Source organism: Zeugodacus cucurbitae, chromosome 3 (assembly GCF_028554725.1).
Source record: "Zeugodacus cucurbitae isolate PBARC_wt_2022May chromosome 3, idZeuCucr1.2, whole genome shotgun sequence".
Lineage (NCBI taxonomy): Eukaryota > Metazoa > Arthropoda > Insecta > Diptera > Tephritidae > Zeugodacus > Zeugodacus cucurbitae.
Window position 1 is genome coordinate 14,847,420 of NC_071668.1, and position 27,418 is coordinate 14,874,837.

At 37.2% G+C, this 27,418-nt stretch overlaps 3 protein-coding genes across 8 annotated transcripts in view; 1 reads left to right on the forward strand and 2 right to left on the reverse strand.

The window, feature by feature from the left end:
• Positions 1-1,202: 1,202 nt before the first annotated feature.
• Positions 1,203-27,418, reverse strand: part of LOC105216277 (homeotic protein spalt-major) — a 52,638-nt gene continuing 26,422 nt past the window's right edge. For 4 of the 5 annotated variants that reach the window (XM_054227037.1, XM_054227035.1, XM_054227036.1 and 1 more), the window contains exons 3-8: positions 18,469-21,740; positions 15,883-16,175; positions 6,203-6,692; positions 5,632-6,029; positions 5,151-5,327; positions 1,203-4,981 (exon numbers count right to left, since the gene is read on the reverse strand). In XM_054227037.1, coding sequence (XP_054083012.1) covers positions 4,604-4,981; positions 5,151-5,327; positions 5,632-6,029; positions 6,203-6,692; positions 15,883-16,175; positions 18,469-21,553 — 4,821 coding nt within the window. In that variant the 5' untranslated portion in view covers positions 21,554-21,740 and the 3' untranslated portion in view covers positions 1,203-4,603. The remainder of the gene's footprint in view (positions 4,982-5,150; positions 5,328-5,631; positions 6,030-6,202; positions 6,693-15,882; positions 16,176-18,468; positions 21,741-27,418) is intronic. The other variant, XM_054227038.1, reaches the window with a different exon arrangement.
• LOC128920216 (putative nuclease HARBI1) lies at positions 11,011-12,571 on the forward strand. 2 transcript variants are annotated; one of them, XM_054227039.1, is made up of 3 exons: positions 11,011-11,257; positions 11,327-11,700; positions 11,766-12,571. In XM_054227039.1, exons 1-3 carry the CDS (start codon positions 11,083-11,085, stop codon positions 12,522-12,524), a joined length of 1,308 nt encoding a protein of 435 aa, XP_054083014.1. In that variant the 5' UTR covers positions 11,011-11,082; the 3' UTR covers positions 12,525-12,571. The 2 variants fall into 2 exon arrangements, with proteins under 2 accessions (XP_054083014.1, XP_054083015.1); XM_054227040.1 differs by having other exon boundaries at positions 11,011-11,700.
• LOC128920217 (uncharacterized) lies at positions 12,553-13,936 on the reverse strand. Its single transcript, XM_054227041.1, has 2 exons — positions 13,541-13,936; positions 12,553-13,466 (listed from the first exon to the last, which is right to left on the reverse strand). Exon 2 carries the CDS (start codon positions 13,389-13,391, stop codon positions 12,714-12,716), a length of 678 nt encoding a protein of 225 aa, XP_054083016.1. The 5' UTR covers positions 13,392-13,466; positions 13,541-13,936; the 3' UTR covers positions 12,553-12,713.

Below are 27,418 nucleotides of genomic sequence, written 5' to 3' on the forward strand. Positions count from 1 at the left end.
TTTATCAAATTTATTTCACACTTGCATGCAAATTAAATTTCCGACTGTGCCGGCAAATAATTCAAGTATTTGCTGTTGGTGCTTACACAGATTACAACAACAACAAGAGCAACAAACAATAAAAAATTATATATATTTTTTTTTTATTTTTAATTTACGCAGACATGAAGATGTCTCGGTCTAGAAATTATAATTTATTCAGTGCGCTCACCCAGAGATCAGCCAACAGCCAGCAGCCAACAGCTAGCACTCAGCCGACAGTAAAAGAAAAGCAGCAGCAGATGGGGAGTACGCACAGCGCTCGCTGTTAGGGAAGCTCGCCTGTCACTGACAGAGCAACAACAAAAATAAATTTTTTGTGCAGAAAATTTTATAAAATTAAATAAAATTCCGCGGCATTTAGCACATCTGCTTTGCGACAGCAGGCGCAACACTGACTGCCACACGCTAGAAACGCCTGTTATGATGAAGTGCCGCTACCAGCTGGTCGGGCTTTTGAGATGTGTCTATATGTTGGCGCAAAATTTTTGGGTGGCAAATGCGTAAAATATTTAACAAATACGCTGAGTGCAGTTAACAACCGTTATGTACATATATATGCATATATATTTTGTGGCATTGCAACCCCATTGTGTTGGGGGGACACTCGAGTTGTGTGTTGCAACATTATGAAGTGTTTGGAATGCCGCGCTTAATAGTTGTTGAAGATGATGTATGTGCCACAGCCAGCATGCCACACACACATGCAACATACAACCAACTGTGGCAACTTCGCCACTATATGTATGCGCGTGGCAAAGTAGGCGTTTGGGGCGCGTGCTGTCGCGGCGCGCGTTAAAGTGCAGACGAAATTTTTGGAATATCCATTACGTTGCAAATGGGGCGCAACCATATGCATATGAATGCCGCTATATGTATGCGAGCCAGCTATAATTGTGTCAGGCACAAATATATTGTTGGCAACATGTGGCACTTACAGCAATAGCATTGCTTCATTAAATTACATATACTTACCCACTTGCTGTGTGTCACTCATAAATCCATTGAACTGCCTTCGATTGTCGTCTGCAAGATTTATGCCCCACCGTCTTGTGTTAATTATGTAGCAAGTCTTCAATGACCTACAATATGTCCACCATGTTAGGTTGTGATTAAAATTCAAATTATTGCTTGATTTTGCACAATAAATTATCATTTTCTTTATTATTTATTCACATTCCTTCTGTTCTTTATTCCCACTTACCAATACATATTTTTTATGATTTATTTATATCCAGCACTTGCGTTTCGTCTCTTCATTAAATATACATATACTAAGGGTGTTCTTATTTATATGCATGTGGGTGTATGTGTGTTTGTAAGTGAGTGATTTTTAGCTTTATTTTGCTAAAAAATTCAAATTTTTAAAATAAAATACTAAAAACTATAAACAAATTTTATTTTCAAATTTTCTTTTCGATTTTTATAATTCGACGAACTCATAGATTGTTTTCAGGTTTTACGTAGAATAAGGGTTCTCATACTCGTATACTCATTTACCACTCCACAGGTTCTAATAAGGCTTCACACCTCACCCTTGTTTATCAATCTGAATCATAACTCAAGATCTAGCACTTAAAATCTACTCCAACTATATTTTTTTGTTTGACATAATATCATTCAAGCACTTTCATTTTCGAAAAAACATCGATTTACCGATCAGAGTAGACTCTATCGAACCACCCAGTGGGTATAGTGATAATTTAAATATAAAATAATGAAAATATATTAAATAATAAACTGAAATTCACTGGAGGAGTGACAATTGGTCTTTACTTACGGAGAAGACTGCCATTAAAGACCCTAACTGTTATGACCATTTTCTCCCATGTTACTCTCTATGAAACATTTATTTTCTTTGAGCGTAGTTTGAGTTCCCTTTTCTTAATTTTCTGCTATCGCTCTATGAACATTTTTTGGTTAGGAAATTTTTTTAAACCAAGCTCAGAAACCTTCAAATCATAGGTTATAAGGTTCGTATTATCTATATAACAGTCATCTGCATATCAGTCGCGTACAGTATTCTTCTCCCTGCCTTTATGTGTAAAATCAATTAGAATACTATTGTAGAGAGTAAGGGTCAGATCACAAGACTCTGGGATGGTATATTCATCCTTTTCGGAGATATCGGAATATAAATGACAATACTTAGGCTGTCAAATCCGCAAAGTAAATGAAATCTTCTGGGAAAGAGGTCAATTCATTCGAGAGAGTTGTGACCAACCAAAGGCATAAAAAAAGAAGTGTTTAGATCTTGTTTATACTTTCTTCTATTAAATCACTATTGTACAGCGTAAAGATCAGATCAAAGGTCTTTGGGTTGGTAAAGATATTAAATTCATATCCATCCTTGTCTGTGTCGGCAGGTATCGGAATATAAATGACAATACAAAGGCTGTCAAATCCTCAAAGTAAATGAAATCTTCTGGGAAAGAGGTCAATTCATTCGAGAGAGTTTTGACTTATCAAATGTCTAAAGAAGAGGTGTTAAGAACGTGTTTATATTTACTTCTATCAATATTTAAATTTCCCATCCTTAAAAATTCAAAAAATACACCGGTATTTCTTGCCATAACATTTAACCCACTCAACATATGACTTCGTCGAGCTTCTCCATTTTAAGTGCCAACTTTCGATAAAATTAAGAAGCCTATACGAAATTGTATTTAAAAAAACAGTTTTTTCATAGATAAATACTCCGTGAGATTTGTTATTATTAATAAAGCGAGCAGCATCATTTTATTTTGGTCGGAAGAGTAGTCTATCCAAGGCCTTATATAACAGTTTATGCCACTAACCATAATATATCAAAGGTTTCGTTATCAATTATCAATATATAGACCCATGTATTCTGAAAACAGTTATAAGCTGTTCTTACATTAAACAAAGGTCCCGCTCATCATGAGTAAACGACGAAATCACAAGGGAACTACCAAACGATTCCAATCCGGTAATAATGATACAAATTGCCAAGATGTAAGCAATGATTTTGAATATTCTCTTCGTTCGTTGCCTACATTTAGAGTGTTGGTGAATGAAGGTAATGTGAAGGACGTAATATTTAGTAATTTGGCATTTGAATTACAAAAATTATAAAAATTAAAAAAAAAAATCTGAAAAAATACAAAAATTTTAAATAATAATAAACCAAATTAAATTTTAATCAATAATTTATTTTTATTTTATTATATTTTCAATTATTTCGCATTTGATTCCCCTTACAGTTACATATTTATAAATTGCATTGCACGCTTGTTTTCACATTCAAAGTGTGTGTTTGTATGTAGTATGTATGTCTGACTTAAATATAGTGTTTTCATAAATCGTTGCTGGTAATTGCCACTTTATATCTTGACTACATAAATAATTAAGTGCTAAGTACTAAGTAATTACTTTTATTCAATATAATATTATATATATCTATATACCTATTACATGCTAACTGTACAGTAAGTTAATGCCACTTAAATGCATACATGCGTCTCATACTAGATTATAATTTAATTATTATTTCTTAATTATTTTCACCTTGCCCTCTAACCTACAACTAAATCGCTCGCTTTAAACGCTACGCACTAATTTAATCTCCTTACATTATTCAATATCATATTCATGCCTAAGCTTTTTAGCCACCAAATTACACCGTTCACTATTCGGTTTTTTGTTTAAATTCTATTTAATTACAATATTCATGTGTTCATAATTTAGTAGCAATAATTATTAAGCATTTTAACTTTTTACGATATGTACTCCACAAAAACCATGTTTTCAGTTTTACTACTCATTAAAAAATAAATTTTACATTCACTTTTCTCTCTTGAGAGTAAAATGCCGCATAAATAAATGGGTGAGAGTGGGTTGAAAGGTCAAAAGAAAGAGCTCAGAACTTCCCCGAAGAATTTTGCAAAAATTCTTGAAGCCATTCTAACTATGATCAGCTTAGATCCGGAAGCAGAGGATCCCCGTTCTCCCATAAATATTTCTACCAGACATCAATTGTGACCTATTTTCAAGATATAGCTGCTTAGAAAGAAGACTAAGTATTTTGCAGTGGCAAGGATAGTCCAGAAAGTTTCAATTTCCCAAGCGTCAAAAGCTTCTATGAAGAAGTAAAATATCTTAAATGTTCAGAGAATCAAGCTATCAGAAGAATATATGAGATTTTTATAAAACAAGTATCGCTGGATCGTGAAACAACTTCTTAGGACTTCCTCTCATGTTTTATAGACCTATCTGCTTTTCGAATTCAGCTCTTCCTCTCACAGCGCCGTTGTTTATTATTAGTTCTTTCAAATTTCTTACACTGAAAGGAAGATATATCTAAAATATAGATTCCTGGACCACAACTTTCTTAATTCCGGAAATCGAGAAATTCGGTCATATCTATTGTAGGGGAAGTAAAAAATTTTGAGATATCAGGATCCAAATATCTAAAGCTACGAATCTATATGAAATTATCAAAGAACCCTTGCCTTCTTGTCCATTCGCATCACTTTTCAACCCACACTCTACCCGCTCTCCTAAATTAAAAATCTCAACAATTTTAATGTTTAAATCTCCACTTCTAATCTACTATATGTTGCACTTCGTTGTGCAACTCATCCATTTGATTACAACTACTCGTCGGTGTCGTTGATAACTCGTCATTTTGATTGTTCTCGGTTTTAATTTTACCCAACATAAGCCAAGGCGCTGTCGTTTCTAAGGCTGAACCGCGTGAAGGACTCTCCAAACGCCGACTATCATCTCTTGTCGGTGTAGGTGATTTACTGTTATCACCTTGTCCGTGCTCTCCATGCGATGGCATGCCTGGGAAATTATAAGGCGGTGCAAGAAATGGTGGCAGCCCCAAGAGTCCTGGTGGATATTTGCCAGCACTTGCGCCATTCGGAAAATGTGGTGGTGTTAGGTTCGGAAATGCGCCGGGGCTTAGATCACCAGGCTGTGTTGGGGGTGTTAGTAAAGGTATTTATGTGAGTTATTGGAAGTAATTTAGGTTTCGGAGATTTGTACTATCAAATATATCTTAGTCATATTCCTTCTATATTTTTTCTGATTTTTTTCGACAATCTCTTTTGTATATATTCTTAAAGACTAGCAATGGTACTTACCTTTGGTGGTAATCCGTTAAAGAAAGGCGGCAAGTATGGGAAAAATAGTTCGGGACGTCTCTGCATGAAATCCGTCTCGCTTGGCATACTCCCTGGTCGATGTAATGGTAACTCAAGTGACATTCGTCTACCACGTCTTGATGTGGGGTTTGTCCACATATGAGTGCCCATATGGACCTATTTGAAAGGATTATAGGAGGGTGGACTTATGTTAGAGCTATAGAATTTTAGTTCTCTTTCGTAAAAATATCGTAATATATATTGGTTCCCAAAAATCAAAACATGTCTTTAACTATCCTGGATACATGTACTGTGTCGGTGTCTATAAATCCTCCTCGTACCATGGTTCTTAGTCTAGATTCTTACCCATTTATCACTATCTAAATCAACTTTTCCTACAATTTTAAAATCTCCTGAACACCCCTTCCTGACATGGAACCGACATATAGACAAATATAACAGAAACACTAGTTCCACTTACCTTCAAATTTCCCTTCGTTGTGAAGGCCTTCTGACACACATTGCACTGGAACGGCTTATCCCCAGTATGCGTACGCATGTGGATCTGAAGCGCCGAACTCGAACTGAAGTTTCGACGACAAACGTGACAAAAATGTTTCTGATTCGCAGCAGCAGCAGCGTCGGCATTCAAGCTCGGTGGACCGACCGACATCAAGGCCTGTTGAAAGTCCAAAGGGCCGGTCGGGAAACGATGCGCATCTGCGGGCAGCAAAGATTTATGTGATGACAATTGTTGTTGTTGGTGTGTATGCGATGTCGAGTGTTGTTGTTGTTGTTGGTGATGATAGTGGTGATGGTAATGGGCATTACCATAATGCAGTTGCATAGATTGCATGGTATCATGCGGAAGTGAGGATACTAAACGCGTTAGAATCGGGAAGGAATACGAACGAGTACAATACAAAAACACAATAAATTGTGCAGTTTGGGCACACAGTTTAGGACTCAAGCAGCAAGGAGAAATGGGAACACATAAGGTGGGAGAAAAGAGTGTGTGACATGGTGGTCCGAAAGCACCCTTTAATACTTACGTAATTGCATCTGCATTAGCGATTGCTCGGCGTTGTTGTGTGGCAAGCCCAGATGTGGATGTACGGCGTGCTCGAATGGCGAATGTGTTGCTGTAGGACCGCTATGTTGTTCCAATGTACTGTTGTTTGGCGAAGCTGGTGGTATGCAAGCCGTCATCATTGGTAGCGTCGGTGCCCCTGGTGTTGGCAAAGGCGATGGCGTTGTCGTTGGTGTAGGTGAGCATCTTGAAATATTGGTCTTCAATTGCTGCGGCTCACATTCCGATTCTAAATCGGGTTCTTGCTTAATGCGCTCGGGCAGTACGGGTGCCTCACTAGCTGCCGATTCATTAGAACTGTTCGCTTTTCTTTCATTGGTTGAACAATTACCGCTATTTGAATTTTTACTGTTATTTTGATTACTTATTGTTGGTGTACGGTTTGTGATTGCGCGTTCGTTGTTGTCATCTTCAGTGTTTTGTTTTGGGAAGAGATTACTGCTCACTGAAAGCTGAAATGAGATTTTTTTGTAAAAAAGAAATAAACAAGTAAGGAAGGGTTAAGTTCGGGTGTAACCGAACATTTTATACTCTCGCAATTTATTTCTTTAACTTTATTTATATTATATAATACACAATTTGACCCACATATTCGTCATATATATTATATAAAGTCCACTGAAAGTTGGAAACCATAATATTAGGTCAGAAGCACCGAGGTCCTCGTTTTCGATATATGGGGCCTTAAAAACCTATGGTCCGATTTCGGCGATTTTTAGAACACTATTAACATTGTATTTGTGCAAAGTTCTGCACCGATATCTTCACTAGTACTTACTTTATATATTGTAAAGTAAACGATTCAGATCGTCTTCAAAGTTCTGGTATATGGGCGTGGTTGTGAAGCGATTTGGCCTATTTTCACAACATATCATTGGGATGTAAGGAAACTATTACAAACCAAGTTTCATTGAAATCGGTCGAGTAGTTCCTGAGATATGGTTTTTGACCCATAAGTGGGCGAAGCCACGCCCATTTTCCATTTTGTAAAAAAATCTGAGTGCAGCTTTCATCTGTCATTTCTTATGTGAAATTTAGTGTTTCTTACGTTTTTCGTTAGTGAGTTAACCCACTTTTAGTAATTTTCAACCCAACTTTTGTATGGGGGGTGGGCGTGGTTATGATCCGAGTTTTGTCATTTTTGAACTGTATTAGGAAGTGGCTAAAAAAACGACTGCAGAAAGTTTGTTTTATATAGCTTCATTGGTTTGCGAGATATATACAAAAAACTTAGTAGGGGGCGGGGCCACGCCAACTTCCCCAAAAAAAATTACATCCAAATATGCCCCTTCATAGTGCGATCCTTTATACCAAATTTTATTTCCATAGCTTTATTTATGGCTTAGTTATGACACTTTATGTGTTTTCGGTTTTCGCCATTTTGTGGGCGTGGCAGTGGTCCGATTTTGCTCATTTTCGAAAGCAAAATCGTTCCTATGATGCCAAGAAATAAGTGTGCCAAGTTTCATCAAGATATCTTAATTTTTACTCAAGTTACAGCTTGCACAGACGGACGGACGGACGGACGGACAGACAGACATTCGGATTTGAACTCCACTCTTCACCCTGATCACTTTGGTATATATAACCCTATATCTAACTCGTTTAGTTTTGGGTGTTACAAACAACCGTTATGTGAACAAAACTATAATACTCTCTTTAGCAACATTTGTTGCGAGAATATAAAAATATATATAAGGTACTCTTTTAGAGTCATAGACTTTCCTAGACGGGTAGCTGTCAAAACAGATTATTATTTGAAATTAATGCTCTTTAATCAAAAAGAACTCCCTTCACTGAATATAAGGTTATCGCCCGTTCCATTGTTGATAATTTTTCTATGAATTTTCGTAATTTTTTCTTAATTCGTCTTCTCGTCCGTTAGTCTTTATTGTTTGGACCCACCCGAACTTAACCTTTCTTACATAGCTAATTTAATATTTCTTTACTTTAATAAGATTCTAATTCAATGCCCCTCAAATGTCTGCTTCAAAAGCTCTCCAAAAACTGCATATATGACACCCTTTAAACTAATTCCATTTCCATTTTGATACCACAACACTTCTTTCTTCAAATATACTTATATTTTTGTTGTAATTGTTGCCCATCACATTTGCTACACATTATTCATTCCATTTTGGTGTGAAAGTGTCATTTTTATTTTAAGAATTTATGAGTGCCATGCAAATAAATCACTTTCACTCGTATACCTGCCCCCATACCACAACTAAGAGTCTGCAGCGTTGTTGTCTTGTTGTTGCTTTTGTTGTTGTTTATGCCATTAAATTGCAACTACTTAATTGTAAGAGGCGACGACTTGCATGTTTTACTTGCAACAACAAAAATGTTGTTGCTGCTTTTATTATTGCTGTTGTTGTAGTAATGTGGCGTCTCGACATTAACATTCACATTGTTCTCCATTTAAAATGCAATTAAAACTTTTCATTTTTGCAAGCAACTTTGCATTGTGTGTCTACAACGTCTACTTGTTCTTCTACTTGAAGCTACAGCGCTCCAAACTCTTTGTGCTTTTAAATTATTTTGAGTTGGTGAGGTTACAGCAAATGATCGTGTAAATGTCATTTTTCCATATGTAAAAATTAAGTGAAATGAAATGTGTAACATTTTTAATAAAAGCGCCAGATTACGGGACTCCGTCTTCACAAATTAAAAATATTTACTTATAAACTTTATAAGAAATTTCTCGGAGCAACGAAACATTTGTAAGGGTCTCCTTTACTCATAAATTCCTTTAAAATCACTCAAATCTAACATTTCGATTTATTGGCCTCATTTCCTTGCCCACCACTGTAGGTTTAAGGATCACTTAAGTTAAAATTTTTGCTTATTTTCCATCGCTCATAATAAGTTTGAATGCTGCTGTACAATTTCAAATCAAATTATAGCCAAATTTTGTGCACATAAAATATTTAAAAATTGTTTATTTTGATAGGAAAATAAATTTTAACCAGCGAAAATAAACTATTTCAGATATACATATATCCGGCGTAAATTTCTAAGACGTATAATTTTTGATAAACAATTCTATTTTGGCTTAGTCTAATTGAAAAAGTTCATCGGTTTAACTACTTCGTATGAGTTAGGAGGGTGCCAAATGTCGATCAGTGAGTTTTTACTACTTCGTATGAGTTCGGAAAGCATCTAATAGTCGTTTTGTAAACTTTTGGCTACTTCGTATGATTTCGGTGGGTTTGAAATTGTCGACCGATATACTTTTAACTACTTCGTATAGGTTCGGAGAGTGTCTAATTGCCGGACATTGAACTCTAACTACTTCGTATGATTTCGTAGGGAGTCAAAAGTCTTTAAAAGAATTTTTAACTACTTCGTATGAGTTCGGAAAGTGTCTAATTGTCGTTCGGTGAACTTTTGCCCACTTCGTATGAGTTCGGTGGTTTTCAAATTGTCGACCGATATACTTTTAACTACTTCGTATTAGTTCGGAGAGTACCTAATTGTCGTTCTGTGAACTTTTGGCTACTTCGTATGAGTTCGGAGCGTGTCTAATTGTCAAACAATGAGCTTTAACTACTTCGTATGTGTTCGTAGGGAGTCAATCGATCGACAAATGAATATTTAACTACTTCATTTGAGTTCGGAGAACAAATAAATGTCAATTGGTGAACTTTTAACTACTTCGTATTAGTTCGGTGCAAATTCAATTGTCGTTCGGTGAATGTTTGAGTACTTCGTATGAGTTCGTAAGGTGTCTAATTGTAGACTGGTGATTTTTGGGGAATATTGACAACTTTGTACTAGTTCGGCAGTTGCTCTAGAATTAAACCAGTTCTCATCTGATGCATTTTCCTACAGGGTATGCACTTATGAGCATATTTACTCACTCATGCATACGAATTGTGCACATTTCTGTGTTCGTTCTGCTAAATACTTTGAATATTTGCAAAAATAATGAATTCGTAAAATTCTTTACTATTATATATTATTATTTTTGCGCTTTATAGTGACTAATTGTACAAATTATAATAATTATTAGTTAGTTTAAGCAATTATTGAATGATGAGAATTATTTCCTCGAAATTAGAGATGACTAATTAAAACAAAAATATATTACTCAGTTGTTATTAATAATTTATAGTTATTGTATAAATTCATTGGTGTTTACTAGTTGTAATTAAAAATTTGCCTTCATGAAATATTTATGGTTTCAGACTGTAATCAGTGATCTATGAATATTAGTCATTAAGTCCGAATTAGTATGATTCCAAAAATCAATTATGAGAAACACTGAGAGAAAACTATTATTACTACATCAATGTATGTACGAGTATGTTCAATCCAATTTTTACCCAATCAAACCCAGCATTATTGATTATAAGTAAATTGAGCTTGAAGTAAAATATATTGAAGAAAATGTAGAATTAATAAAAGTTAATAAACAAGCCATAATTTGCCGCTAAGCGCCTTATTGGTGGCATTTCAAATATGGCAGAAACCATAAGTCGGCAAATATGTATAAGAAAATGTCACAGATATCTTTCTACGGCTAAGATTTAAGCCAAATAGAGAGCAATTATGCTCATAAAAATGACAAAGCTCAGTAGTTGTGGGGAATTCGTATTAATAAGAGGCTTGTAAGGAGGAAAATTATTTAAAAGAGAAAGCAGACAAGCCTTATTCCACACGCTGTTCTACTAAGCCGTGGTTTGGTCTGAATAAAATGCATATTTTTGTTGTTTTTATATTCATATATCTACTTATATGCATATAACTACGTATACAAACATAAAGATATTAAGGGTATTCGTTTAAACGTGTAATGTTACCCATCGCATAAATTTATGCAAATACGCAGTGTGTTACATGAACGCACTTCAAATTCTTTGTGTAAATGCCACTTATTTATGTATTAAACAGCTGTTTGGGTGTCAAAATATTAAAATGCCGAAAGTTAGCGAAAAAGCAAAATTTATTCAACTTTGCGAAAAATCACTAGTATTTGATTTGTTAATGTTGGAGCTGTTTGGAAAACATGACGGTAATTGTTTTGCGTCAATGCTACATTTTTTAAAGGCGCATATATACATAAATATATAAATGATTTCAGAAATCCAACGCAAAAAGGAAGATGAAATTATGGAAGACTTTAGCTTTGCATTGGCAGCTGCTGCATATTTTAGATATGGATCTACATTTGTTCATCATTCTGTCCCAAAATCACCCAACTTTTTAATAGATGTATTACCGCATTTGGATGAAAACAGGTTTCGAGAAATTGTGCGAGTCAGCAAAACCACATTTGATTTTATCATTGATCTGATAAAGGATGACGAAGTGTTCAATGGTCCACGTTCATGTAAACAGTTTCCTATCCAAATTCAATTGGCTGTAGTAATGTACCGACTGGGTTCATGTGGAGAAGGAGCAACAATTACTAAAATTGCTAGTTTGTTTGGTATTAGCGATGGTGGAGTAATACAGGTGAGCTATTTACATATGTATCGGTTAAAATTTGTGTTTCAGCTGTATTTTAAATTTCTCAATAGGTCATGACCAACAGGGTATTTGATGCAATTATTAAAAGGAAAACTCAGTTTCTGTTTTGGCCGGACCCTGTAGAGCGTAGAGCTTTAGTTGTTCAAACACTCAGTGAGCTACCACATTGTGTTGGCTACGTAGATGGAACGGAGATAAAATTGGCGGAAAAACCCACTGTAGATTGCGAAGCATATTTTTCTCGCAAGCATATATATTCACTTAAGGCTCAATGTGTGTGTGACCACAAACTAGTAATTCGTCATATGGTATTGGGGTATCCCGGTAGTGTTCACGACGCTAGGATATACAACAATTGCGAGCTATCCACAAACGCCACTGAAATGCTAACAGGATCAGAGTGGTTAGCTGCAGACAGTGCATATAAATTAACTTCGACCCTTATTACTCCTTTTAGAATAAACGCAACGGAAGGCACCTTGAATCAACGAATTCTGTTCAACAGAACGTTCAGCCAGTACCGAATAAGAATTGAGCATTGCTTTGGTTTATTGAAAGAACGTTTTAATAGCTTGAAAGAACTCAAAATTCAAATAAAGAGTGATAATTCGGTAAAGTTTGCATGCCGGTGGATATTAGTTTGTGCGATATTGCACAATATTATATTAAAAGAAAACGACGGTGGTTTTGATGTTGACGAAGAAAGCATTAGTGAAAACAGTGAAGTCGACGAGCCTGGGGATCAAAACTTACCAACAGTTGAAGGTGCATCTAAGCGCCTTTCATTGTTATCACTAATGGAAACTTAAAAATAAAGTATTGAAACTCATGTTTACATATCTTTAAAATCCATTAATATATGCTTTTATTTACAGAAAAATAAAAAGTGCTTCTGTGCCTATTAACATTTAGTTACATTCAAATATACATGTATTTTGCTATGAGATCTTTTAAATTTGCGAAAAAAGTACCATGTGAAATCTCTTAAAGTTTCACATTTATTTTGATTTTAACTTTAACTCTATTTCAAACATTTTAATGCGTTCTTCACTAGCAAGTTTCAGTTTTTCAATTTCCAGTTTGGTTTCTTTTTCTGATTCAGTTTCAATTCTTTTCATTTCTAATTGATTATTCAGTTCAATTCTTTTCAACTCGACCTCATTCTTTTCTTTTTCTTTTTCTAATTCTATTTTCTTAACTTCTAATTCCAACCTTTTCTCCTGAATAAAAATCAATTTATTGAACGGGGCTTCACTCTTTCTTTTTGGTTTTTTTGTTGAACTTCTAAAGTCCAACGAACTTTGTGGTGTAGAAGTTGCCGCGGCGGCGGCACTGCAATCGCTACTTATACTTATAGGTAATATTGGGTCAACTAAATCCTCACAATCGAGCGCACACAAGTCGTAGGAATCGATGGTATCGTTTAACGAACTATCAGCACAAGGGGAATCAGCCAGTACTTCAATGCTGTCAGTGCTTTCAAAAATTACTCCGGGATTTACATTTTTGCGTTGCCCGAAGATAACTTCCAGTAAGTCAAAGTTGGGACAAATTTTGTTGACATGCGCTGATACGCTTGACTCGTCACCATTAGCGAGTAGTCCAGACCCAGTTTTGTTTTTCCAGGCTGCCGCGGCAACGTACAACGCTTTGAGATACCTCATTTTGCTTTTCATAGCTACGCAAACGACAGATTGAAGTGCCGGTGTATTTTGCTGCAATTTTTCGTAAAACCTTTGGGAGGTCGGTTTCTGGAAGATATGCGTAAATTCGTGTTAAAACAAACATATGTACCTAAACATTTTCACTTTTCTAAAACCCTTACCTCAAAAGATTCTGGACTATCTTTAATTGCGTCGGATACTGCTTGCAACAGCTGCAGGGACTGCGACTCTGTCCAGCGATGGGACGGTTTCAGCCGTAGACGCTTTGGCTTTAACTTTTTATCCTGAAATATAAAACAATTGCAACAATTAAATAAAATTTATGTTCCGAGTTTCATTCTTACCTTTTCCATTTTAATTTTCACAATAATATTCATCAGCTGGTCGTTTGGTAGGGTTGCTTTTGCAATATCGTAAATTTACAAGTGTTCTTTACACACTGACATTGGTGCGTAATGTGTTTAAATGAATTTCCATATAAGTTGCTGCCAGATTTTTACGCATTCGTAAATATACACGGTTTAAGAGGTTTACGGGGCTTTTACACGTTTAAACGAATACCCGAATGGCGCATAAGCACATTTTAATTAATGATCCGTAAAGACGTTTATTATGTAGCAACATGCAGCAAAAAACTCGTATTGCAACAAAAAAAAAACACAACACAACACCAATAACATATTGGCATGCGCTCAGACACTGACAAATAATGACGTTAGGCCGACTTGATCTCAGCTGTCATTTGTTAATATTCAAATGAATTATATGCGCAATGAGGAAAAACAAGTGTTCTTTGAGAAACCCAGTGGGCAATAAATTGATTAGATGGGTGCACATGGCTTTAACAGTCAAAAAAGAAAAGCTTTTATTGATACTATGATTAAAGTCAAACTGCGTCTCAAAAACAAACTTTTCATGCCGGATTTGACTTATTAGGGAGCTTAGTGGATACATTTTTAGATTCTTAAGAGATTTTCCAAAATGACTGAACAATGTATTATATACGTAAAATACATATTTTTACTTTAACAGCTGATTTGACAGCTATCTCTCTAGGAAATGCTAGACGTCTAAGAAACCCCCTATAGGGAAATTTAAAATATTTTTTATTCGAGTAAGTACTAAAAATTAGATACTAGAATCGCCTTCCGAATATCAGATAACAGCAGCGGTTTTCAAGCAGAGATTACTGCAATAAAAGAAAGCCTGCAAAGAGGGCACTTCCACGAGAAATATTTATATTTTTACAGACAGACAAGCGGCATTAAAATCACTTAAGACCCTAAGAATTTCCTCTAAGATAGTAAAAGAATGTAATGAGCTTTTAATGGAACTGACTTCTTAGTATACGATAAACTTTCAATGGGTTCCTGGACACAGTGATATTCCGGGTAACTGTGAAGCAGGCGATTGGGCACAACTTTACAATTGGATCCCAGTAAAGGGGATATGTGCATGCTGTTGGCCACTTGTAGACACTTAATCGATAAGCAGGTCATAGATAGGCCGAATCCCGGTATAAAGGATCTGTGACTTGCTCAACTAGCAGGAGAACGTGGCCTGATTGGAATAAAGGCTGTACGTACCGGCTACTGATATATATCAGTAAATATATGATATATATCAGTAATATATATTAAATATATTTAAAAGGAAGGAAGTGTTAACTGCTTATTATCTGATAGGAACACATGCCGACAAACTGGGGTTGCCAAATAATCACTACTGTAAAAATATAAGAGGAAGAGACTGTGGTGCATCCTCTATGTGAATGCAAAGCATTGTACAGGAAAATAATCTCAACAATCTGACACGGTTTTCTCGACGATATCTCGGAGGTTGCGAACATCAAACTGGTTAAGTTGCTCAACTTCATAAAAGCCCCAGAGTGGTTCACAAAGGACATTCTAGTGTAAGGGGATTTGAGTCCCGGTGGATTCACAATTAGCCTTCTAAAAACCTAGGCGCGTCATCTAACATCCACTTTACCTACCTACCTAAGTTCTTTCAAATAGTAAACCCATAAGTAGCAATTTTGACTTTCTGACTAAAATTTCGTAATTTGTATATACAAATAATAACACCAAAAGACCGTTACAGAACAGATCGGTACGATTTTTTATCTAATTTCGGAGTAAAAGGAATTATAAAAATCGAATTTCTGGGAAAAATAAAATATAAATTTAAGAAAAACCCCTCTCATGAAAAATAAATAAATTGTGCTGGGTTTTAAAACATGTGGCAACACTAACTCACTTAAAATACAGAAAATTTTAGTTTAAACTTTAATATTATCTGAAAAAAAAAAATATTTTAAAGACCACACTTCACGCTCACTGGGTATACATCTCTTCAAAACGTAAATTAATTTCTGCCCACTTTTATTCAGTTCACTGTAGGTAATTAATATGAAATATTGCGAAATTTATGAGTTACATTAGTTAGCGCAAATCACATTCCCCCGAATTTCTCCCTTTTTCCCATTTCAATTGCTTCTACTCACCTTCGCATTGTATGTTGGTGATGCTCCATCGCAATTCGTAGAACGACTGGTTGTGTCTAGTGCTGCCGATGCAGTGGCACTTGTTGTCGCTGTATTACTGCTGTTGTTGCTAGCAAGAGAAGTAGTTGTTGTGGCTGACGAAGTAGCTACTGCTGTTGGTGTTGTTGTTGTCGTTTTTGTTGTGTTATTAGCAACATCTTTGGTATGTTCACTATGCGTGTGACGCTCCAATGCTGTCGTAGTGGGGAAGATCTTGAAGCATACATTGCACAAATGCGTTTGGGGGTGGAGACCTAAGAAGAGAAATGAAGAGAAATAGTATGGTTATGAAGGTATTAAACTCTAGTATATACATATAATAATTATAATTTTTATACTCTCGCAACAAAAGTTGTTAAGAGAGTATTATAGTTTTGTTCACAAAGCGGTTGTTTGTAAGTCATAAAACTGAACGAGTTAGATATAGGGTAATATATATCAAATTGATCAGGGTGACGAGACGAGTCAAAATCCGAATGTCTGTCTGTCCGTTCGTGCAACGGATAACTTGAGTAAAAATTGAGATCTTGAAGAAACTTGGTACACATGTTCCTTGGGACCGTGAGAGGGTTGCTTTCGAAAATGGGCAAAATCGGACCACTGCCACGCCCACAAATTGGCGAAAGCCGAAAACACATAAAGTGTCATAACTAAGCCATAAATAAAGTTATAAAAGTAAAATTTGGAACAAGGGATCGCACTAGGAAGGGGCATATTTGGATGTGGGCCCGACCCCGTGGGCCTGGCCCCGCCTCCAAGTCGGTTATTTGTATATACATATCTTGCAAACCATTAAAGCTATATAAACCAAACTGTACTCGGTTCTCTTTCGTACCACACCACACATCATGAAATTATTTCAAATCGGATAATAACCACGCCCACCTCCCATACAAAGGTTAGGTTGAAAATTACTAAAAGCGGGTTATCTCACTAACGAAACAGGTCAGAAATACTAAATTTTACAGAAGAAATTGCAGAAGGAAGCTGCACTCAGATTTTTTTACAAAATGGAAAATGGACGTGGCATCGCCCACTTATGGGTCAAAAACCTTATCTCAGGAACTACTCGACCGATTCGAATGAAATTCGGTTATATTTTCTTGACATCCTGATGACATGTGTGGAAAATGAATGAATTAATTTAGAGGAAATATTTTTCTTCTTATAGTGTAACTTCCCCTAGCTCTCATATACCTAATCATAAGACTTTTATATTTTTGTATATTTTTGACTATATACTTCCTTTTTCCCATTTTCCTTTATCCAGTTTTCTTTAGTATATTTAACGAAGTTGGAAGGGTATAGCTGAGTGTGATATAGACTGATTTCTGATAGTAATATTGGAATGAATGAGTGAAGCTCTAGTTATAAGTCTCTCTCTATATACTTTTTTTATTTTTCCATCTGTAAGCTTTGAGAACTTGAAACAACTTGATTTGCCTTTGATTTTGAGCTCGGGACCCACTTCTGTTGTTCGGTTTACTCGAATAATAATCGATATATTCGTGATAGCAAGAAATTTATCGCCTGATTATCAAAAAATGGGAGCTCAATAGCCTTGAATAGGTGTCTTTTTCATTTGGTTCCCATTTTTAAAGAGTCGTTTCCTTTGTAATAAATAACTTTCTTGCTTTTGAGGAGCTTCTCACACATCCGAAGCATTAATTTCACTGACGATAAATTTTCCTCAACAAAAAAGAGTTGTGACACTAAAAATCGGGGGAAATGATAAATATACATCAATAAACACATTGCAAATGTGTTGAACATGCTTACAGCTGTTTTTTATTTAAATTTAAATTATTGCCTACTCATTAAATGGGGACTGTTATATACGATATACACGCATGATCTTATTTAGCACGCTGATAAATGAAAAACTAACGAACTATACCAAAATAGCGCCACCAAAGCCGACAGCGCGATTGATTCATGCGTCAACGCTAGCAAACGAGCGTACAGCTTCGTCGGCGAGTGTTTTTTGCACAATACAAGCGTATGCAGTGATTTCCTGCGCGCTACGAAGCTATTTACGAGTCTATAAATTGAATTATGCCGCTCAAATTGTACGCCAAACGCGTCGCTTGTCACTGCGCGTGAGGTCAAAGGGCACAGACGTCGAGTCTTTGTCATTTTCGCTGCAGATGTGTCACTTGACAGCGCGAAAATGACACAAGAAATACGAGCTAGCGCGAGTCGAATGAAGTTTATTGTATTGAATTGTAGTGACAGCGTGAGCCAAACAAAGAATTGTGGTGAGTAAATATAAATCTGTTAAAGAGAAAAAGCTTAAGAATCGAGGAAATGCGCGATCGTTAATTAAGAACACTGTTTTTCCTTGTATCATGACAGCGAGAGTTCAGTATTGCTGACACCGCTCCTAGCAGCTGAGGCGTCTACGAAATGAAAGATGACGTTGTAATGGAATTTTACCCTTTTTAAATTGCGCATAAGAAATTTAAAGCGGCTATGAACGCTCCGAGCTAGATTACACTAAGCACTTTTTCACACATTCCTACCAAGAAGACCGACCACCACACTTACCCATAAATCCCAGCGGTCCGAAAGGCAATAGCGGAAATTTGGCGTGCGCGCCCAACATTTGCATCTCTTCGCGCGCCGCAGCCATTAGCAGAAAATTCGGTGACATACCCAACATGGGTAGATGATGTTCCAGCGCCTTCTGTGTCACACCATTTGTGGGGAAACCACGCGCCGAGAGATCCATAGCCGCAGCAGCTGCCATGGCGGCCATCGGATTGGGCAGGTCAGCATTTTCACCGCGTTCACCAACGGACTCATGCATATGCTCGTCGGCATACTCGTCGGCTAGACGACGATCGAAGGGCGTTATAGAGCTCGTGTTTTCGCGTGAATCATCTGTGCTGTCCATGGTCATGAAGTCGTCGAAATCACCTTGCGACGAACCGGAACGCTGACCGGAGTAATCGGACGTCGTGGAGAAATCAAAGTTGTCCGAAGTGCCCATTGACTTATTCGAGTTTTGATCCTCGATCGCTGCATCCATGTGCGCCTTCATGCGTGCATTATGCTCCGCCACAGCTTCGGCGGTGTTGGGTGTGCCCGGTGGCAGTGCGCCCATTGGCAGTGAGAATGCACCCAACATACCACCGTTTAGGTTGACGCCCGGCAAGCCGACCAAAGTGCCACTGCCGTCATCGATCGTGTGTATGCGTATGTGTTGTTGCAGTATGACGCCATTCGAGAACTTCTGATGACAGACGGGACACTTGAATTGGCTGCGCATTGGCGGTTTGATTTTGTGTATGCTCATGTGCGCCTTCAGATTACCTTTGGTTGCGAAGGCACGTCCGCATATTTTACACCGGAAAGGTCGTTCGCCGGTGTGTGTGCGTATGTGCATTTGTAGCGAGCTGCGACAGGACATCACTTTGTGACAGAAAATGCATTGATTCGGATCGGTTAGCTTATTCTCGATATTATCCACGAGCTGCTGTAGCTTCGAAGTCTCCGATGTGGTGTCGATCTCGATGAGATCCTCCCAGGATTTATCAATAATGCGTTCCATCTGCGCCAGTGAGTACTCGGACGAGATATGCGGCGGCTCGAGCCCACTATTGCTGGAATTACGACTCAGCGATGAGCGCCGTAAGGCCGATGCGGACTTGTGCAGGAACTCACCGCCTTCCAGCATGCGTTCGCGCTCTCGTTCAGATTTCTCGTGTGCATGCATTTTACGCGATTCGCTGGCGCCGGCATGAGGCGTATTGGCGCGAGAGTTCCGCTTTCGCGCGCTACTGCTGCGTTTAGGCGCATGTTGATTTGTTGGTGGCGGGTTTTGACTGTTAGTACGCTCCGGTTTTTCGTGTTTAGCTTCTACACTTGGTTTTATTACCGGTGATGTCTTTGGTGACTTTCGCGGCTCTAAGATAGTCGGAGTTTCACGCAGCACTGGCGAATGATGCGGCTTACTTAGGTCCTGTGGCGTATCAATGGGTGAAATTGGTGCTTCAGGCTTTGTGCCGCGGTTAGTTATTGGTTGCTTCGCTTGTTCGTCGTACTTTTCCTTGTGTGCGAGCTGCACAGGCTCCTCACAACTCAGCTGCGTACAATCCTCCGCAGGTGCAGATAATCTTATTGGTGTCACACCTGGCATCAGCGGTGGTCCGCCGACTGGTGCGCCATACGACGGAAACTGTTCGACAACCGTGCCACCTGGACCAGGCGCTAGCAACATTGGTGGAAATATCTGTGTATGCCGTTGATAGTGGACCTTCAGATTTCCCTTCGTTGTAAATTTGCTGCCGCAGACATTGCAATGAAATGGACGTTCTCCGGTATGTGAACGCAAGTGTATCTGTAAAGCCGAGAAAGAGCCGAAGATCTTACCGCAATACTTGCAGCGATGCTTAAAGATTTCACCCCTACCCTGCGCATCCTTCTGCGAGTACTCATATTCCTCCAGATGTGAAGCATGCAAGCTCTGCGAAGCCGAATCGAGCACCTCTTCAGTACGTCGCTGTAACATCTCCAAACAGTTGGGCTCATTGGGTGCTGGAGGTGGATCATGATTCGTGATAATGCTCGAGGCGAGTGAGGAGCTAATGTCGCACATCAAGGGTTGATAGTTGTTGTTGGTTGCGGTATTATGGGTTGGTGGTGTAGGACCGACAGTACTGAGATTTGTAATACCAGTACCTTCCTCATTTTTGGCATGCTTTGACACCTGCTCTCTCGTCTTTGTATTGGTTATAACTTCAGTCTTTGTATTCTCTTCATTCGTCGTAGATGCGGGACGCTTAGGTCTGAGCGGTTCACCAGTTTGCAAGTTGTTGTGAGTATTTGTCGACTCGATCGCGCATCGACGAGCAACATCCGCAGTTTCAGCTGTTGTCCGCTTCTCTTCCGTTTCTGCCGGTGGCGTCTGCAAGAATCGGCGCTTTGGCGCTGAGTGCTCGGACTCATCTTCAGCCTGCTGTTCATCCTCAAGCTGTTCCGCATCCATTGTTAGATCCCCAGCGCGCTTGAGTTGACTCTGCAGATGCTGTATCAGTTGCAGTTGCATCAGATGTTGCCGCTGCACATTCAGTATCGTCGATTGCACCATCGCTAGCTCATTCATGGCTTCGCCGTAATTCTGTGCGCCACTCAGCGCTGAGGCGGCGAATTGCGCCACCGCCACTTTGGTGTGTTGTAAAGCCTCCAATGCTACATGACCGCTACCGGGCAGTCGATTGCTCGGCAGCACGGATAAATCCAGCGCCTCATTGCTATCGCCCGCCAACTCTTCCGACTCGTCTTCGCCTTCATCGCGTTCGACACTGCTACGTTGCTCTGCCAGTTCTACGCTGGCCGCACGCATATTGCACTGCGGATCGGCGTTCTCGTCGACAACTGCGCTGTCCGGCGTGGAGTTAGCGCTCTTCAGAGGCGACCGGGTATCCGCTTTTCTTTCAGTCGCGCCATCCCCGTTGTGTTCATTTTGATCGCTGACTCCCACAACAGCTCCCCCAGCGCTGCCACCATTATTATTGCGATCCGCATCCAATTCTTTGCTTAAATCTCTTATGCTGCCGCTACTATTGCTGCCACTGGAATTGCTGCGCAAACCGCGATAGTTGATGCGATTATGAAAAATGGAACACATGCTCCGTGTCTCTGCTAAAACTCTCCAGTGACCGTTGTAGACCAGCAGTTGGCGCGCGCTCCAATCAGCAGTTCCCAAACTCTCGCAGACGTCGCACTGTTCCAACCTTCATTGGTTGCTTGCGGATAGCGGAGTCTCAAACCACTTTAAGCTGCCTTCCAAAGCGAGAATTTCGTATATTTTTCACCTAAAACGAAATGAAAGCAAAAGTGTATGGAATAATTAGCGTTGCTTTAGTGGGCTAAACAGATACAAGAATATTTGTCAACAACACAAATAACGTCAATAAATTTATTTAATATCTCCCGGCATTTATGCACATCAATAATATGTTTATTTTTTGAATATTTAACACAAATCATTCTTTGCACCGCAGTCGACCGGCGATTGAGGGCAATCGCGGTTTCCAAAATATCGCCGCCGCGGCCCGTTCACGTAAGTGAGACATGATATCCAATCGAAATAATGTGACCACGCAATCGTTGGCGAAATAACGGTGAACTTTATGATAAGTTTTTTATTCCATTTAAAATGAATATATGAATAGTTTGCGTATGAACAGAATAAATGAACATATTGCATATGTTTAGGCGGGCGGCAGTATAATTTTCTCTATTTTTTCTGATTCTTGTGGTCTAATTTCAGTTTTAGTCAGTTTTATTTTTTTTCTTGAGAAAATTTTCGAATTCGGTTCCAGAATCGAGATGGGAACAAGCTCGATAATTTCGACTTATGAAAAGAGGTTTTACTATAGTAACCCCCTTGGTTAGGACAAAGAATCTATACCACCTGATTGAAAGAAAGAAAAAATCCAAAATTAAATCCCAGTTGTTGAAATAATATATTTTGAAGGCGCTTGAGACTATTAAGAATGGAGAATTGATCATTGAACAGCTTTTAACTCACTCCGCCTCTTCCGTATTGACCCTGGAGCTCTAGTAATAAAATTTTTGTAGTCGGAAGGGAGATATTGCCAACCTTATTTATAAATCGTTCTGATTCCTTTAAGAAGTCTTCCCTTTTCTTATGTAAATTGAAGGCGGTTTAATCATGAAGTTACGGAAGATGCTCTGGATATACATCTGGATTTGAAGTTATCTCAATATATCTAATTCTATCAAGCATCGGGATGTCTCCTCAAGTCATTCAAAGATCAACAAATAAAGATCCAAAAGCAAGGCAAGCTTTGAGAGCTTTAAGCTTTCTATACAAAATGATTACACAGCCAAAAAAAATGTTTTCGATTACCTGGTGGTCTTACAACGTGTGCCTTATGTTTTTGGGGTCGCTGAATTCGAATCCGAGGTTCATTTAACCGCATCAGGGTTTTGACATAATTCCAGAAAACCAATATGGTGGATAGCGTTTTTAACTCGGGGGTTTGCCGGGTCGCTGATTACGAATCCGATGTCGGTTTTTTAAAATGCAAAATGGCGGGTCCAAAATGGCAGACGCTATTTAGAAAATTTCACCGGAATCGCTTGAAACTAGAACCCCCGAGGTTCTTGGAGTCGCGGATTACGAATTTTACATTACTTTTCAAAAATTCAAAATGGCGAACCAATATACATATTAAAAAATCGCCAATTTGAAGTTGGAACAACCGACAGCAAGAAATCTAGTAGTTCATCTCATAATTCAATATTCTAGCACCATGATTTTCGATCCTCCCTAGTATATCGGTTTAAGCCCTATAAAGAATTTCAGCAGCCTGACCTTGGTACATATGGTTTAAATTTTTTCTGTAGAATAATTTGTATCCGAAGTTATTGCTTTTAAGAGCCCTCTATAACTCTTATATGAAAAAGCTGTTCAAGAACATCTATCAGCCTGTCATGGTCACATTTAAGCTCTTAAAAAGTTTCCATTTTTTTATGTCTGTTATTCTCTTCTAACGGTCTTTTGATAAATCAATTTGACTAATTTCTTTAAAACACTTATTCTCAGTGTTCCAAACGCTCAGAACTCAATCACTTTATACCAAGCTCAGCATTCTTTCAACATTTCTCCACCACAACATCATCGCCTCGCAGCCACGCGTCACATGTTTGCTGAAGTTTTCCGGGTGCGATAAATGTGTCATTTCGTAAATTTTGTGACTCTTGTAGGTAGTTTTCATTTAAGTACCAACCAATTCGATAGGCGAAATACAATATATGTTGTTGTTTTTGTTTTATTTTCGCCTGCTATCTCTTAGTAATTGCCAGCAAATGTTGATGGCGGTAATTTATTGATATATTGCTAGGAATAACTCAGCGATATCTGTGCTGCTGGCTCTGGCCGCTAAAGTTGCCACCAAACGCTGTGTATGCTGTGGTAACTGTGGAATAATTGTAGCGAATTTTCGTCGCTCGCGTATCAGCGAATATATAATGAGACGCATTTATATTTATACAAAACACATACATACACATGTGGAACATAGGTGTCTGTGTGTGTTGTAGCGAACTTGGCGGCAGATGGGGCGCTGAAGAGTGTCAGTGCAAGAATATTGCGCAGCTTCGTGTCTCCTATTGCCACCCACACTGCAACTATTGCAGCTGTATTAGTCTGGTGGCAGTCATAAATTGGCAGGATAAAACTAGATTTGAAGCTCCGGCGCCAACGGCAGCTTGTCGGCCTCTACTTGTGCCACTTCATATTAGAATAATTGCATAAATGTTTAATGCATATTTAAGGTTTATTGTTGGGTGATTTTCGTTCGTTTAACCGGTAGTCGCCTTTATCTATATCATTTTTTTCTGATTTATTTGTATTTGTTTATATTACAAAATTCCAAATATCACGCAACAATCATGCAATCACATGTTGTGGTTATACAGATGTAGCGCAATACTGCTTTAATTCTTTCAGTCAATAGCGTCGAGAGAGTTCAAAAGGACAACGGAGTTTAGTGACTTTATATAAAAAGTTTCGTCGGTACAAAGTTAGAGACACATGTGATAGGTTTACAGTTGCATGATGCATGTTAGCAGAATTCCAGATACATAATCAACAAATACCGATTACATAATCGTTACTAACAAAATGTTAATTACCATTAAAATTCAGTCATTCTAGTATCCAGTATATATTATATTTTTATGGTTGAACTGGAATACTTTTATCATAAACTTTCTAATGTATTACCATTACCAATATAAATGTAATTACCAAATAGAATTAGCATATAAAAACTATAAATATTTCATAATTTTTAACATAAAAGTCTTAATATTTCCAGTGCGATTACAATAATATTAAATATATGATTACTTTGAAATTACTTACGAATTACTGTAACATATCAATATAATTAGTATGATAATCACTACAATAAAAGATAACCAACATCACCATCAACATCAAGTAGAATTATTTTACCGATCACAAAAATATTTAAAATTGAATTACTTTTATAGCCACCATTACTTTTTACAGTATCAGTACCATTCTGATTACAATTATTTTAAAAAGCGCATAATAATTTGTTTAACGCCAGATATACGTAAATTTTAGAAATGCATTAAAAATTACCATTACTTTTTGGAGTACTATTACAATTACCAATATGAAATTACAATTACATGTAGATTATTTATTGCATGAAACAATACAATTAGTTTTCAATTAGTATTCGAAATCACAATTACCATTACAATAATAATTATCGGCACCATTACCATTACCATTACAATTGCAAATGTTTTTGTCAATTACATTACATTATTAAAATCTCACTACCAGAACAATTTCCATTTCTTTAGGCAATATGATTACAATTTTCATTTCATTTCGAATAATCAAACGCTAATTACAATTAGCATTACTTTACTATTGTAAGTTTTTATCGTATGATTACAATTTACAATTACTCTCAAATACATAATTTTTCCACCATAAGCTTAACAATTACCTTTTCCACTAGCATTACCAGTATTGATGCCAGATCTAACCAGTACTAATCTATAGTAATTGAATTTCTAAAATATTTCTCGAAGTGTATGAAAAATTACGCCACTAAAATATTAAATGATATGAGTATGAATAGAAAATTACTCGTGGTAATCCAAAAAATGCGAAGCCAATACAAACATTGCGCACGCGAAAGCATTAAGTGACAGGAGCGAAGATTTCAGGAACTGTATTGAAAGAATTCGCTCGAGCCGAACGCAATGAAACCGGAATTGTTGCTGCAACATTGTGAGTGAGTAGCAAATTTTTTACACTCAAGGTGCACTAGTTTTTACGCTAGCAATCAGCAAACGGTGTGATTGGTAGTAGTAGGAGCCTTGTGGCATGCAACCGGATTTTATATGCAATGAGGAAGATCTGAGCATCGTGCGCCTCACATAATTAATGCTAAAAATAATGTACGCAAATACTGGCAATAATTTTCAGCACAGCAACAGCAGCAATAACTTGCAATATCAACCATTATTGGGTGCAATGTGACAGCGCGTGGATAGCGAACGCTAAGAGGTAGTAAGTCAGTAGTGAAGAGGCTTTGGAAGTAGTTGAAAAATGCTCATATTAATTAATGTTGAAGAGATTAACTGTATTGAATGCGTGCTTAGCGGAAGGCTATGTGATCTGTGAGCAACGGAAATTGTTTAGTGCTGCTGGTAAAAAAGCACAAATGAAGGGGTTTTCGGTTGGTAATAATGCATTCAATTGTCAGTATTTACTTCGAGGCAGTACTGAAAAATACAGTTTTACAGCAGTTTTCCGTAATCTCATTCGATCGTAATTGAATACATGCAATAGTAATGATTATAGCAATTGTAATTGCAATTGTAATGCAAAGGATATAAGTATAATCCAATATTTCTGACATAGAAACAGAGTACAAAAGTATTTTAAGTCTTACCATTATATACCATTGTAATGAATAATAGTAATGTTAATTGTAATCTTAATTCATTTCCGCAGTTCTGAAAAGAGTATTTTACATCAGTTTTGCGAAATCTCTGCCAAGAGTAATTAAATGTATACAATAGTAATGATTATAGTAATTGTAATGCAGTATCGATGATACAATCGAATATCTCGTACTTATAAACGGAGTACCAGAGTAATTTATGTCTTCACTTTATAAATTTTGGCACCATGAAAGTAATTACATGCATGTAATGGTAATGGTACTAGTAATTGCAGTTGTAATCGTAATTCAAAAGTACTTTTATTAGTAATTAAGGCATATATCATTAATATTTATGATGTGACGGTGATTATAACAGTATTTACTGTTGTTGCTAGACGAAACTTCTGGAAAAATTTACAATCCGCCGACATTTTCTTATTAATAAAATATTTAGTCTATTTTTTAACCTAAAATAGTCTTAATTTATTTAAGATATATTTTTAAACATTCAGCGCTCTCATAATTAAACAATGATTACCAATTTAGTATATGTTTAAGTCAAAAGGCGTCTACCGCTAAAATATTTATTAATCGATTTTCGCTGGAAAAACAATAAATTTATAGGTTTTTTTAATTTTGTATACATTGAAAATGTCGAAAATAAAAATATAAAGGAAAGAATTTATCTGCAAGCATATTTTTATGCCTTTAGAAAAAAAATATAAACTAAAAAAAGAGCGAAATAATAAAATTAGTTGAAGTCATTATTCTAGCGCCAGTCCATTACGTAAGAACGATAAAGTATTTAAGTTCCTGAGTAATTACTTTTACGTAAATTGTTTTATACTGTTAAAAAGAAAGAAAAATTTCGGATTAAATTAATTGTAATGACCTAAAACTAAAATTTACTTTAGAATTTATAAAAAATATTAAAAAATCTTTTTGAATATCTATAAATACAGATCAATATATAATTGTAGTATATACTAGTACTGTATTGAGTTCACTCAACCATCAGCTGT

Bases quoted from the DNA above. Each gene is read 5' to 3' on its own strand.
- LOC128920216 (XM_054227039.1), top strand. From the start codon at position 11,083: ATGAACGCACTTCAAATTCTTTGTGTAAATGCCACTTATTTATGTATT. The intron at 11,258-11,326 runs GTAATTGTTTTG...AAATGATTTCAG, and splicing joins GCTGTTTGGAAAACATGACG to AAATCCAACGCAAAAAGGAA. The intron at 11,701-11,765 runs GTGAGCTATTTA...ATTTCTCAATAG, and splicing joins GCGATGGTGGAGTAATACAG to GTCATGACCAACAGGGTATT.
- LOC128920217 (XM_054227041.1), bottom strand. From the start codon at position 13,391: ATGAAAAGCAAAATGAGGTATCTCAAAGCGTTGTACGTTGCCGCGGCA.